Source organism: Olea europaea, chromosome 8, assembly GCF_002742605.1.
Source record: "Olea europaea var. sylvestris chromosome 8, O_europaea_v1, whole genome shotgun sequence".
Lineage (NCBI taxonomy): Eukaryota > Viridiplantae > Streptophyta > Magnoliopsida > Lamiales > Oleaceae > Olea > Olea europaea.
In genome coordinates this window covers 20,786,941-20,800,297 of record NC_036244.1, presented here as the reverse complement: position 1 = coordinate 20,800,297, position 13,357 = coordinate 20,786,941, and the positions used below count along the sequence as shown (strand labels likewise).

Here is a 13,357-nt window from a genome sequence, read left to right as displayed (position 1 = left end):
TCTTGATACTGCATAAAAATATTGAGAGCTTGCAATAAGTGAAGAATTTGCATTACATTGGATTCCATTTCATAATACATAGCTGTTTAAGTTTTGATGTTTTGTGATGTTAATGTTTCAGTTGGTGTTTTTATTGACATAAATGTCACGTCTCAAACTAGTATGCTTATTTATGATTATGAACTTCAGTTGTTATATTTTTTGTATCATGTGTTTTTACACTGGGTATTTGAGTTTTTAATTTCAGGAATCATGTTTAACAAGAAATGCAAGAGACAATCATTTAGTTTGAGTTTGGGTAGATTAGTTTTTTTTTTTTTTTTTTTTTTTTTTACATTCTCGGCATGTTCTCCTATTTATATAATGTCAAGGAGATTCCTTACCAAAATAGAATAAGAAAACCTAAATTTTTCCGCGTTCAACATTGAAGCGCGCACCTAATGTAATATATGGCGCGTGCCTGGGAGCCTTTGGGATGTCTCAGTCGCTCATTTTTGGTTTGGGGCACATGCCTCTCTTGCAAGCGAGGGCACGCGTCTTGCTTAAATTTCAGCAGCTGAACAGTTTTCAGTATTTTTATCATAATTTTCTTTTTCGATATTTAATTGAAGTGATTCAAAGTACATTGAAAGGATTACCTAGAGGACTATAATTCTTTTAGAGATGTCATTTTTCCAATTCGAACATTTGCTTTGTCAAATTGGATCTCAATATGAGACTAAAAATTCGAAGCACAACTTTTTCAGTTGAAAGTTGATATATAATAATATTTTGACTATAATTTATCCCTTTGACTTCTTTTCTCGTCTAATTGACCCTAGGCACTCTCAAATCTTCATCATGAGTTTCGAAACAACTTTTGAGTATTTACATTTTAGTTCCCAAACTTTGAAGGCCCCTGTATTGTGAGTGTCGGTCACCTATATGTCAAAGGTTTTCTCTCACTATAGCCTTGCTCAACGAAAGAAAGCTAGGTGAAAAATAGGAGGATATATATAGACTTGAAGAAAAAGCCTCACATATGGGATAAAATTAAGATAAAGGTCAACTCTAATTTTGACCATAATGCGGGACTAAGAGCCTAAAACCGTATATCTTTTTGTTTTTTTTTTCCAATTTTTTAGAAGTTAAATGAATAATTATTCCATTTTTATTAAAATAATTATTAATGATATCAGAATAATTAAAATAATATCAACATTTACATCAAGACCTTACTGATGTCGTTTAAATTTATAAGGTTTGACCTTAACATCTTTTCATACTTTGCGCTTTTTAAAACCTCGCAAAAATAATAAAATAAAATGATCTCTTTTTATATTATTAATGAAAATTCAACAGAAAAACTATTCCAAAGTGTACATAATTTAAAATCCTCATCTCTAGGACATCAACATCGAACTCTAAGGCTTCTCGAAGTTGGTTATTTTATCTCTACCAACTAGAAGAGTAGAAGAAATATGAACAAAATAACAAGCCTAAATATTTCTTGATCCGTAAGAAGATACAAATTCATCGACTAAGAAATGGAAACACTTCAAAATATATCAATTCTTATTCCGATCTATAATGTGTATTTCATACGACGAGAAAGTTTTAAATAAAGAGTAATGCTACATTGTCCACTATACTACTTGGGCTAGATATTATTATTATTATTAAAATAATATTTTTCAAGATAAACAAAGAAAGTAATAAAAGTACATTTATTAAAGTGCCTAATGGTAGACAAAAATTGGCCCCACTCGAACAGATTTAAATTGAGGAAAAGGACAAAAGGGGAAAGAATAATAAAAGCAACGAAGAAAATTATATTTAAAGCACGCATAGAATAATGCGTTTGCACTCTACTTTGCATTTCCAAATACTTAATCCCCCCGTCTATTCACCAATTACCACTTTATTTAGCTTACAAAAGAAGGGTTTGAATTCGATTGAAGAAATCGTTAATTTAAATGCAAAGTCGTCAAGATATTTGCCAACTTGAGTCACTCGCTTTCTACACGCAAAAAATAAAAAATAAATAAATAAATAAATAAATTTAACCACGACGTCCTTTGCTTTAATTTAATTTATTTTTCATACTCATTTTCATTCATACACTGCACAATAAAATATGTTACACGTAAACTCAAAAAAGAATTTCTATTTTTTAACCATACATTCTCCAAAAAAATATTATTCAAAATAATGTTTTTAAAATTTTAAGAATATGAATGCATTCTAATAATATAAAACTCAATCAAAATGAAATTTCAGGTTAGAGGTTTTATGTTCTTGCATCTTTTCTTTTTTCGTTTATGGTTACAAAGTTTTATTATTTCTTCCAATTTTATTTTGTCAATTTTGAAGTTTCTAAAATAGGTTTGAATTATACTTCCAACATTGTGCAAATAATTTGCTAATTGTTATAAATTAGGGAGAAATGCGAAGAAAATAGAGAAATCAATAGACTTATATATATATATATTTCATTCATATATTTATAGAGAATAATTATGACTCCAAATGTACTGTGAATCTGTGATTATTTACTAATTTGTATTTAATTTATAGTACTCCACTTCAAACTCATTGTTCAGTAATTGTCTCATTAAAATTCTTATTTTATAAAAATTCAAATACGTAAAAATATTAAACGAAAAAAAAAAAAGAGTATACTTAGTTTTAAGTATTAAAATGAGAATTTCGCTGCTTGTATAGAAGCAGAGCTGCTAGAATTAATACAGATGTTGCCACAAACATCTGTTTCGTCCGTCTTCCTTTTTTTTTTTTTTTGTTTTATTGTCATTGTCCAATAGGAAACCGTCGAGTTTTATCCATATTAATTCCTACAACATATTTTCTGTAGAAATTGCAGAGCTCTTAAAACAAATGCAACCTTCTTAAACCTGGTCAGAAAAAGTTTTGAAAACGTCCAAACCATATTCTACCGTTTGATTTGATTTTAAATCAAGGTTTTAGCCCATGTTTGACATCCATTATTTGAAAACTCTTTTTTCTGCGTACTCATTTTTTAATACACATTCACACAATAAAATATTTTACGCGTAAATCTTAAATTTTTCCCTATATTTTAACCACAGGTCATCCTCCTAAATATTAGCAATCAAACCAAAAATAAAAATTAAAAAAAAAATAAATAAATAAATAAAATATATATATATATATATAGTAATGACCTGAACAGAAGCTTAAAGTTATAATGTTTCAAAACCCTTGAAACCCTAGTTTGGGAACGTTCTATCAATCTCTAGCAAACACCAACTCCAATGGACGGCCACGAGCAGCTTGGCAGAGAAGATCCCATTAACAAACGGGACAACGTCTCCATTGATTCATGTACGACTCAAGATGACCAACATCTACGCACACACGACAGGCAACTAGCTACCCTGACGCAGGAAATTTACAATTTGACAGTGAACCAAAAGAGGAACGATAAAGAAAGAGAATCCAAGAGAAGAATTCAGGGCAAAGATAAAAATCAAGTTCACATATTTCTCTCTGCATGCCCAACATCTTTTAGTCAGCAAGACGTCATAATAACGCATTATAAGAAATGGAATAGAATGCCCGTTTTGATTTCTCTGTACTTTCATCATTCGATCAAACTACATGTAGATCCCATTACTCTGTGCTTCAAACTCTAGCACATATGCAACTACAATACGAAACTTCAATCATCATTTGAAAAAGCTATGGACACATCTGCTACAGTTCAACTTCATATTGTTACATAGTCAATAACATCTTTGTGGAAGACGTTAACAGTTACAAATCAACAAGTAGACATTTGAGACGGGTCAGACAAGAGCGCAGTAAGACAGATTCACCTCAAGCTGGCAAGCTTTAGGCGCGGTAAGTGTTCAATGGTGATAAGCAGGTTGTATTGTCCCTCAGCTATCAACTTTCATTTAAAATGAATGAATTAGTAGTTAACTGTGCCACCGGATACTATACACACAGGACTACCAGCTCCCAATTTGCTATCTCTAGAAGCAATGTCATAGCATAGGTCACTCATTCTTCACGATACTTCTTTAAGTGCTAGATTTAGCTCCTGCGCAGACTTGGCAATTGAACCCCCTCTTCTGAAAAACACAACCCTGGCAGATATCAAATCAATGCAACTTGTCCCAAATGAAAGCAGTAAATGATGAGAATCACACACACCTGGAAAGGAGGGGCAAGCAACGCTTGACTTTCTCAAGTTCCACAAAGCACATGTTGCAACGTTCCAGCCTTTGGACGAGGGCAAATAGAATTCAGGGCAAAACATAAAATCAACTGAGTAGTATAGCTAGGGAAATATAAATCAAACCTTTGCTCTGCCTCAATATCCACTCCAACAGACGATTGAGCAGACAATGAAGAATAGATCACCGAGCCAAATACTCTGACCAGTTTAATCAGCATCTCCAATGAAATATCTTTATGCCTAATGATGAACAGTCCATTAGAATTGACATGAAAGGCACCAGCTAGCATTATTTTTTCAATTAATTCAAACTGCAACGAACTCAATTTAATGTTCATTTTCTAACTGAACATTCTAAAAAGTAGAGGTAAAATTGAAATCTAATCTGTCTTAAACATGTTGCTGTGAAATAGTCAATTGGTTTCAAAATTTTACAACAAACTGGGAGATCTTGCTGTGAAAGGTTGATGAAGAACAAGGAAAAACCAGCAACAAGATCCACTAAAATGGAAGGTATTCCAACAGACCTTTCATACCAAAAGAATGAAATCCACTTACTCTTGGCATTACAATCCGGTAGATCTTCAAACAACGACAGCGAAAGCTGTTTTTGAGCAACACCAATATCGAACAGAATAAGGCCGGACTTCGGATCATCGATAACAATGTCCCTAACCGGAAGCCATAAAAAGAGCTCTTCCTGTGAGAATCCCTCGACTCCGGTGAGACTGCCGTAAGTAAAATTTGCCCGAACAACACTCTCATAAAACGCCATCGTATCAAACCTATAAGATAGTCTCTTTCCAATAATATATTTAATTGTAAGGGGACAAGCTTATGGATGATACACATTGGGCATGACATTGACATACAAATGGATCCATGATGACAATTTTTATCAATAATAGAGCACAAATAGGAGAGAAAAGGTCTTAAATCTCACCTCCACAATATCACCTTCTTTGGCAACAATCCAACATGCATTTTCAGAAGTAAGAGTTTAAGCATTTAGCATCATACTGATTGTAGCAGACAACTGAGATGTGATGCATAGTTTATCATAATATAAAGAGGAAATAGTTAGTAGATTTAAAAATACTGGCTAGACCAATTCTTTCAAATCATGAATGCAAAAATATTTTTAGATATCTACTGATTCATGCTCTAAATTTTTTGATTTTCTTTTTGTCGTTTGTGATTTCTGCTTTTTCTCCTAGCTAGTTGCTTTTTCTTTTCGTCATTTTTACAGCCTGCTCGACTCCCCTAAGTTTTCAGTAGCTTAAATTCATCCAAAATATTTGTTTTTTTATTGGCTTTTTTCCTTTTCTAATCTAGTTAAGCTTGTGGTTCTCTGATCTAGTAACATTCATGTTTTAACTAAATTGAAGTTTTATAATTTATCAAATACTTGTTATTTCTTTCATTTTAATCCATCATATACTTGTTATTTCCTTACATGTTTCTTTTTGCTATGCTAGAGTATCGTTGACAGAATTCAAAAATTGAGATTAGCTTACCACCGGTTCAGAAAACGGGATCATTCTTAAGGGTGTAATTCCACAATTTTCGTCAAAATTTTACTTATCAGGTAAGCAATGGCTTACCCTAAGTTGTTATTGAAGAAATTGGAAATGCTTGAAACTTGGTCGGCTTATATAATTGCAGCCTGGTCGGCTTAGATGATTGCTTATTGTAGGATGAACAATTGCACAGGCGCACGTAGTAACTATATTGGAAACTATAATTGTGAGATGATTGAGTTATTTAGTAATTGTTTTTTAGGCTACTCATTGGACATTACTATACCTCCTAAATACAAGTCTGGTGTTCAAAAAAGGAAAAGAAAACGAAGTGAAATTGCATTAATTCAAAGTCAAGCAGAGGATATTAACAAGTACTTCAAAAGTGACAATGTGAATGCGTTAACTGAGGATGAAGTAGAGATTAAACCTGCCCATGTTAATGAAGTGGATGATAAGGATGAAGAAGTGAGTCAACCTACCGATGTTAACGAAGTAGATGATAAGGAAGAAGAAGTGATGAAGCCCACCTCTAATAATGAAGAAGATGATAAGGAAGAAGAAGGTTGCTTTTCTCTAAATTTGGATGATCCCGGAAATTGGAAAATTATTAATCAAAGAATAAGGGATTACTTAGTTGAAAGGGGTCCAAAAAGAGTTGATGACATCTCGTTTCCGAAAGAATATACAAATAGACATTTCGATTCTTCACAATATAAGTGATTGCTACCAAATGGGAAAACAGTTGATAGAAGAAGACTAGTATATTCAGTATCTATGGACAGGATCTTCTGCTTTTGTTGCAAGTTGTTTAAAACACCAATAAATGTGACAAAAGTTGGCCAACTAGGTAATGATGGATTCAAAGATTGGCATAATTTGCATCGGTCTATTAAAAGTCATGAAGGAAATGAGGAGCATTTACGTTGCATGACTAGTTGGATTGAATTGGAAAATAGGTTTCGATCAAAAACTACAATTGATAAAAGCATTGAATTGTTGATTGATGCTGAAAGAGAACATTGGAGACATGTATTAACAAGGATAATCGTTATTGTTAAAAAACTTGCGAAAAACGCATTGCCATTTCGAGGAGATGATGAGAGGCTACATGTTGAGAACAATGGCCTATTTTTACAAGTTGTTACAGTTGTTTTCTAATCAAGTGAGAAGTTTAATTGTCAAGAAAGTTAAAGATGCAAAATATTTCGCCGTTATACTTGATTGTACTCCAGATGCAAGTCAGGAGGAGCAAATGTCTTTAATTGTACGATTTGTAGATAATTCGGCAAACTTACCTATAGTTCAAGAACATTGGCTAGAATTTTTGAAGGTAGATGACACAACAGAACTTGGACTTGCAACCGAGTTTCAAAAGGCTTTGATAAAAATTGATCTCAATATTGATGACATTAGAGGGCAAGGGTATGACAATGGATCTAACATGAGCGGGAAGCACAAAGGTATGCAAAGAAGAGTCCATGAAATGAATCCCCGAGCTTTCTATACTCCATGTGGCACTCATAGTCTAAATCTAGCATTATGTGATATGATGAACTGTTGTTCCAAAGCTGTATCCTTCTTCGGAGTGATACAACACATCTACACATTATTTTCCTCTTCTACCAAGCGATGGAAAATTTTCGAAGCCATTGTCACAAACACGTTGGGAAAGTCATGTTGAAAGTGTGAAGCCTATAATGGAGCAAACTGCACAGATAAGAGATGCATTACTTGATTTAGCAGAAAGTAATGAAGATCCTAAAGTGAAGAGTGAAGCCGAGTCATTAGCAACATATGAACTTCAAAATTTTGAGTTTTTGTTTGGTATGATAATCTGGTACAGGTTGTTGCATGTTGTCAATATTGTGAACAAATTTCTTCAAACCGAATCCATGGATATTGATCATGCTATCAACCTCTTGCAAGGGCTTGTTTCATTTCTTGAAGAATACAGAGAAATTGGATTTGCTATTGCCAAAGATGAAGCGACAAAAAAGGCAAGGGAAATGGGAATTGAAGCTGTATTTACAGAAAAACGCATAATTCGAAGGAAAAAACAATATGATGAAAGCGGTAGTGATGAGGTAAAACAATCAGCAGAAGAATCTTTTAGAGTTGAGTACTTTATTTTTATAATTGATCAAACTCTATCTTCTATGAGGACCCGATTTGAACAATTCAAACAATATGATGACACATTTGGATTTTTGTTTAGTTTGAAAAGGTTAAGGAGTGCAACTTTTTCAAGTTTGTTCAAATCTTGTTTGAATCTTGAGAAATATCTTCAACATAATGGGCGTTCGGATATTAGTGGGGATGATTTATGTTCGGAGTTACAAGTCTTGAGATATTATATACCAAGTGAAGCAACAAGAGCAATTGAAGTGCTACAATATTTGAAGACATTGGATGTTTGTTTTCCAAATGCTTATACTGCTTACCAAATTTTATTAACCATACCAGTTACAGTTGCACTGCGGAAAGAAGTTTCTCAAAATTAAAGTTAATCAAGACCTATCTCCGATCAACTATGTCGCAAGAAAGATTAAACGGGTTGGCTATGTTATCAATAGAAAAAGAAATGGTTGAGCAGCTAAATTTTTCAGATTTGATTGATGTTTTTGCCTCTAAAACAGCAAGACGAATAGTATTTAACTAATTGTTTGAAATTTTTGGTTTGATGGTCTATAATATAAATCGTTTCTATGATATATTTCGTTATTGTTTTAATGTTAGTTTTTTAAGTTAGCAATAAGTCGCATAATACACCTTTGAATTTTGTCGCTGGAGGGCCTACTTTTCATCGTTCGCTTCAGGGCCCATCAGACACAGGACCGGCTCTGAGTCTTTGTACCATAATTTGTTTGCTTTATTAGAACATTGGATGACCTATCAATAGTCATCCTTGTAGTTGTCTATGGTTTTAAGTATTGAAATATTCGAATCGATTCATCCGATGTCCATGCCTAATCTTTGTCGTGTGATATCGACGTCGCACATGTCATTCTTAGTTCAAAAGTAAAGCAAATCCTTTAATAGGCAATCACGCATCACAACACAACGTTATTCTTTCAATTAGCCACACACTTAATTGGGTAAAAATAAATTTCAACACTTAATTTTTTTTTTAAATATCAAATTTACACAGAGTTCTCCCAAGTCGAGTCGAGTATTTATTTATATGCTACAAGGTGTCATTTATATATAAATCATATATAACGTGAAAGAACAACGGAAATATCGACGGTTATGCCGAATATAAGAATCGCGAATCCAAGAAAGTTGATTAAACGAGCTTCCCTTTGATGCTGCAATCCCAAGAATGTTACTTTCTCCATTAGCCCCGTCAATGCTGTGCATATTGCCATATACAATAGTGCCCTTCCCCCAGATACGTGCCATGGAGATGCTCTTGTTCTTGCGTAATCAGAACCGCCTGGAAAAAGAAATACAGTAATCCCAAACAGCCACTGCAAAATTCAACTCAATTAATTACATGAAAATAAGCAGCAGCTTATAATTATTTTGGTCACAGAACGAAATTTCCTCTCCAACTTTCGATTTCTTACATAGTTAGTCACCATATTCAACTTCGTCTGATGATCGAGATTCGTAAAGTGTAGAATCTGGGTCGAATATTCTCACATAACGTCTAAGATCCTTTCAATAGAATTTCCATTTGCCATGTGCGACGAGTTGAATATAATGACTAACAGAATAAGAAATTAAAGGTTCAACGCCAATTTCGTTTGAAAATTAAGTTCGGCGATCAAAATAGGACACGCCCGTAACTTGAACCAAATCTTTTTTTTTTTTTTTAATTAATTAGTTACATACCTGCAAGCAAAACAAGGAGAAAGTAGTAATGCCAATCCATGAATGTAAGCTATCCAAGTTCGAAATATTTCTTTTATCATGAAACTTGAAAACAGCATGTAATCCAACAATCCCCAGACATAATGCCACAGAATGAAAAAATGCATGTGCTAATTTCTGCTCTGTTCTTCCTGCTCTTACTGTCTTATATGCCATCATTGCTGCTCTTGTAAATCGACCCAAAAAGGGACAACAGATCTCAACTTGTTAGCATATGACTAGGTTAGGTACTAATCAAAACTTCGAAGAAAAATAAAAACTTACCTTGGCCGGCCATGAAAATAAACCCGAAGAACATGAGAAAAGGGTGAACCTATAAAATTGAAAAAAAGTAAGAAATGGATGGATGGAGTTGAACATTTCGAATCACACAAGAATTATTTTCCGTATACATTGAAAATAAGATAGGGATTATCTGAGTCGAGGTCGAGACCCCCACGGTAATGCAACAACCAAACGAGCATAAGCACGATTGCAAGTACGCCGAACAAGTGTGCCAAAATTGTCACTCGTGTGGCAGCCCTTTGATATTTGTACTGAAAGGTATCCATAGCATACATTGTGAAGTACCTCAATTAATGGATCAAGTACTATAATAAATTTACAGTAAGTAGATAGATTATATGTGCAAACTGCAAAGAGGGTTTAGGTTCTTATAGGCATGAGGTTGCTTAATATTCTGGCTTTGGAATATAGAGTAAGAAACTTTATAATTCGGCAAGGCATATTCAAAAGAGACTTAATCGATATCCAGCTATTAAAGGCATATGCAATTTATAATGCAAGAAAAATTGAAGAATAAAGATCGAAACTCCTTAATTCCAATTGAATACCGAGAAATGATTGAAGAACACATTCTTACCTATTGATTCTTATGAATGTTGAAAATTGGTAGCCAATACACGTTTAACAAAAGAGGTTTAAGCTCATGTTCCAAAAAACTTTTGACAGATGCGATGACAACTTCTCACATGCTGCGGACTGTCCGTAGAAAACCCGCAAGCGTACGGGATCGTTCTACAAGTAATAAGATTTGTGAGTTAAGAGTATCGTTCCCACAAAGAATAAGGCTTAATTTGTAGTTTAATAGCTGGTATTAAATTCGAAGTGTGGTGATATCAAAAGAGTTATAATTTATATGTTCTCTATACTAGTCATAAACTAAGAAAGCAAATAAAATATTTATCTCATATATGAATGTTTGTATTGGAATCGTGAATTCTCCTATTGTCATTTAATTCAACTCTTAATTCATAATTTAGTAAATTAGTGCATTCAAAATAATCTATAATTCACTTATATTCATTATTCTTTCCCAATACATATTAAATATATGCTTAACACGACCCGATTCTATTCCTAGTCCGAATTCATATGAAAAATATGCATTAATTTACAGAATTTATCATATATGATTGCACATGTCATATATATTATTCCTAATACCTATTGTCCATGTGTTGATTTTGTCGCATTCTAGACTTATTGTGAGTATTCCTACACTAACTTACTATCTATTTGGTGATCAAACAATTAAATAGTTCAATAGGATTGCAAAACCAATTAAGAAAAATCATAAAATACTAAGTTAATTGTCTCGAAATAAAATAAACAAACAATAGGGTTAATCATTCATCCAATACAATGAAAAACTTAGCCAACCATTCTAATTATTAAATTATACAATAAATAACGAAAAGACATCATCCGGGTCAAAGAAATATGAAAGAAGGTAGAAAAATCAAGTTTCTTCAATAAAATCGTGATTTTGGATGGATAATCTTCAAGAATCTTATACAATTATCTTGATATTGATGATTTAGCCTCGTTCTTTGCCTCCAAAATATGTAAAATTTGATAAATACTTAGGTCAAGGGAGGTTTTTTTTTTTTTACATTCTGGACATGTTCTCCTATTTATATGATGTCAAGGAGATTTCTTACCAAAATAGAATAAGAAAACCTAAATTTTTCCGTGTTCAACATTGAAGCGCGCACCTAATGTAATATAGGGCGCGTGCTTGGGAGTCTTTGGGATAGGCCATCCAAAACTTCATGTCCACTCTCAATCGCTCGTTTTTTGTTTGGGGCGCGTGCCTCTCTTGCAAGCGAGGGCAAACGCCTTGCTTAAATTTCAGCAGCCAAACGGTTTTCAGTATTTTTATCATAACTTTTTCTTTCGATATTTGATTGAAGTGATTCAAAGTACGTCGAAAAGATTACTTAGAGGGCTATAATTCTTCCAGAGATGTCATTTTTCCAATTCGAACGTTTGCTTTTCTAAAATTGGATCTTAATATGAGACTAAAAATCCGAAGCACAACTTTTTCAGTTGAAAGTTGGTATAGAATAATATTTTGACTATAATTCATTCCTTTGACTTCTTTTCTCGTCTAATTGACCCTAGGCACTCTCAAATCTTCATCATGAGTTTCGAAACAACTTTTGAGTATTTACATTTTAGTTCCCAAACTTTGAAGGCCCCTGTATTGTGAGTGTCGGTCACCTATATGTCAAAGGTTTTCTCTCACTATAGCCTTGCTCAACGAAAGAAAGCTAGGCGAAAAATAGGAGGATATATATAGACTTGAAGAAAAAGCCTCACATATGGGATAAAATTAAGATAAAGGTCAACTCTAATTTTGACCATAATGTGGGACTAATTGCCAAAAACCGTATATCTTTTTGTTTTTTTTTTCCAATTTTTTAGAAGTTAAATGAATAATTATTCATTTTTTTATTAAAATAATAGTCTTAGTAAAATAATTATTAATGATATCAGAATAATTAAAATAATATCAACATTTACATCAAGACCTTACTGATGTCGTTTAAATTTATAAGGTTTGACCTTAACATCTTTTCATACTTTGCGCTTTTTAAAACCTCGCAAAAATAATAAAATAAAATGATCTCTTTTTATATTATTAATGAAAATTCAACAGAAAAACTATTCCAAAGTGTACATAATTTAAAATCCTCATCTCCAGGACATCAACATCGAACTCTAAGGCTTCTCGAAGTTGGTTATTTTATCTCTACCAACTAGAAGAGTAGAAGAAATATGAACAAAATAACAAGCCTAAATATTTCTTGATCCGTAAGAAGATACAAATTCATCGACTAAGAAATGGAAACACTTCAAAATATATCAATTCTTATTCCGATCTATAATGTGTATTTCATACGACGAGAAAGTTTTAAATAAAGAGTAATGCTACATTGTCCACTGTACTACTTGGGCTAGATATTATTATTATTATTATTATTATTATTATTAAAATAATATTTTTCAAGATAAACAAAGAAAGTAATAAAAGTACATTTATTAAAGTGCCTAATGGTAGACAAAAATTGGCCCCACTCGAACAGATTTAAATTGAGGAAAAGGACAAAAGGGGAAAGAATAATAAAAGCAACGAAGAAAATTATATTTAAAGCACGCATAGAATAATGCGTTTGCACTCTACTTTGCATTTCCAAATACTTAATCCCCCCGTCTATTCACCAATTACCACTTTATTTAGCTTACAAAAGAAGGGTTTGAATTCGATTGAAGAAATCGTTAATTTAAATGCAAAGTCGTCAAGATATTTGCCAACTTGAGTCACTCGCTTTCTACACGCAAAAAATAAAAAATAAATAAATAAATAAATAAATTTAACCACGACGTCCTTTGCTTTAATTTAATTTATTTTTCATACTCATTTTCATTCATACACTGCACAATAAAATATGTTACACGTAAACTCAAAAAA

At 32.7% G+C, this 13,357-nt stretch overlaps 2 protein-coding genes across 2 annotated transcripts; one reads left to right on the top strand and one right to left on the bottom strand.

Moving 5' to 3' along the window:
* Window positions 1–6,844: 6,844 nt before the first annotated feature.
* On the top strand, window positions 6,845–8,225 carry LOC111398430. Its single transcript, XM_023025329.1, has 3 exons — window positions 6,845–7,184; window positions 7,468–7,843; window positions 7,940–8,225. The coding sequence occupies exons 1-3, from the start codon at window positions 6,845–6,847 to the stop codon at window positions 8,223–8,225; spliced, it is 1,002 nt and encodes a 333-aa protein (XP_022881097.1).
* A 590-nt stretch (window positions 8,226–8,815) lies between these two features.
* On the bottom strand, window positions 8,816–10,234 carry LOC111399160 (probable transmembrane ascorbate ferrireductase 3). The gene is made up of 4 exons (XM_023026415.1): window positions 9,993–10,234; window positions 9,865–9,913; window positions 9,562–9,761; window positions 8,816–9,194 (listed from the first exon to the last, which is right to left on the bottom strand). Exons 1-4 carry the CDS (start codon window positions 10,158–10,160, stop codon window positions 8,934–8,936), a joined length of 678 nt encoding a protein of 225 aa, XP_022882183.1. The 5' UTR covers window positions 10,161–10,234; the 3' UTR covers window positions 8,816–8,933.
* Window positions 10,235–13,357: the final 3,123 nt, after the last annotated feature.

Excerpts from the sequence above, each read along its gene's own strand:
- LOC111399160 (XM_023026415.1), bottom strand. The coding sequence starts at position 10,160 with ATGTATGCTATGGATACCTTTCAGTACAAATATCAAAGGGCTGCCACA. Across the intron at positions 9,762-9,864 it reads TATTTTCATGGCCGGCCAAG|CAATGATGGCATATAAGACA; the intron begins GTAAGTTTTTAT and ends TTACAAGAGCAG. Across the intron at positions 9,195-9,561 it reads TCTCCTTGTTTTGCTTGCAG|TGGCTGTTTGGGATTACTGT; the intron begins GTATGTAACTAA and ends TGAATTTTGCAG.
- LOC111398430 (XM_023025329.1), top strand. The coding sequence starts at position 6,845 with ATGGCCTATTTTTACAAGTTGTTACAGTTGTTTTCTAATCAAGTGAGA. Across the intron at positions 7,185-7,467 it reads CATGAGCGGGAAGCACAAAG|AAAGTAATGAAGATCCTAAA; the intron begins GTATGCAAAGAA and ends TTGATTTAGCAG. Across the intron at positions 7,844-7,939 it reads GAAGAATCTTTTAGAGTTGA|TTTGAAAAGGTTAAGGAGTG; the intron begins GTACTTTATTTT and ends ATTTTTGTTTAG.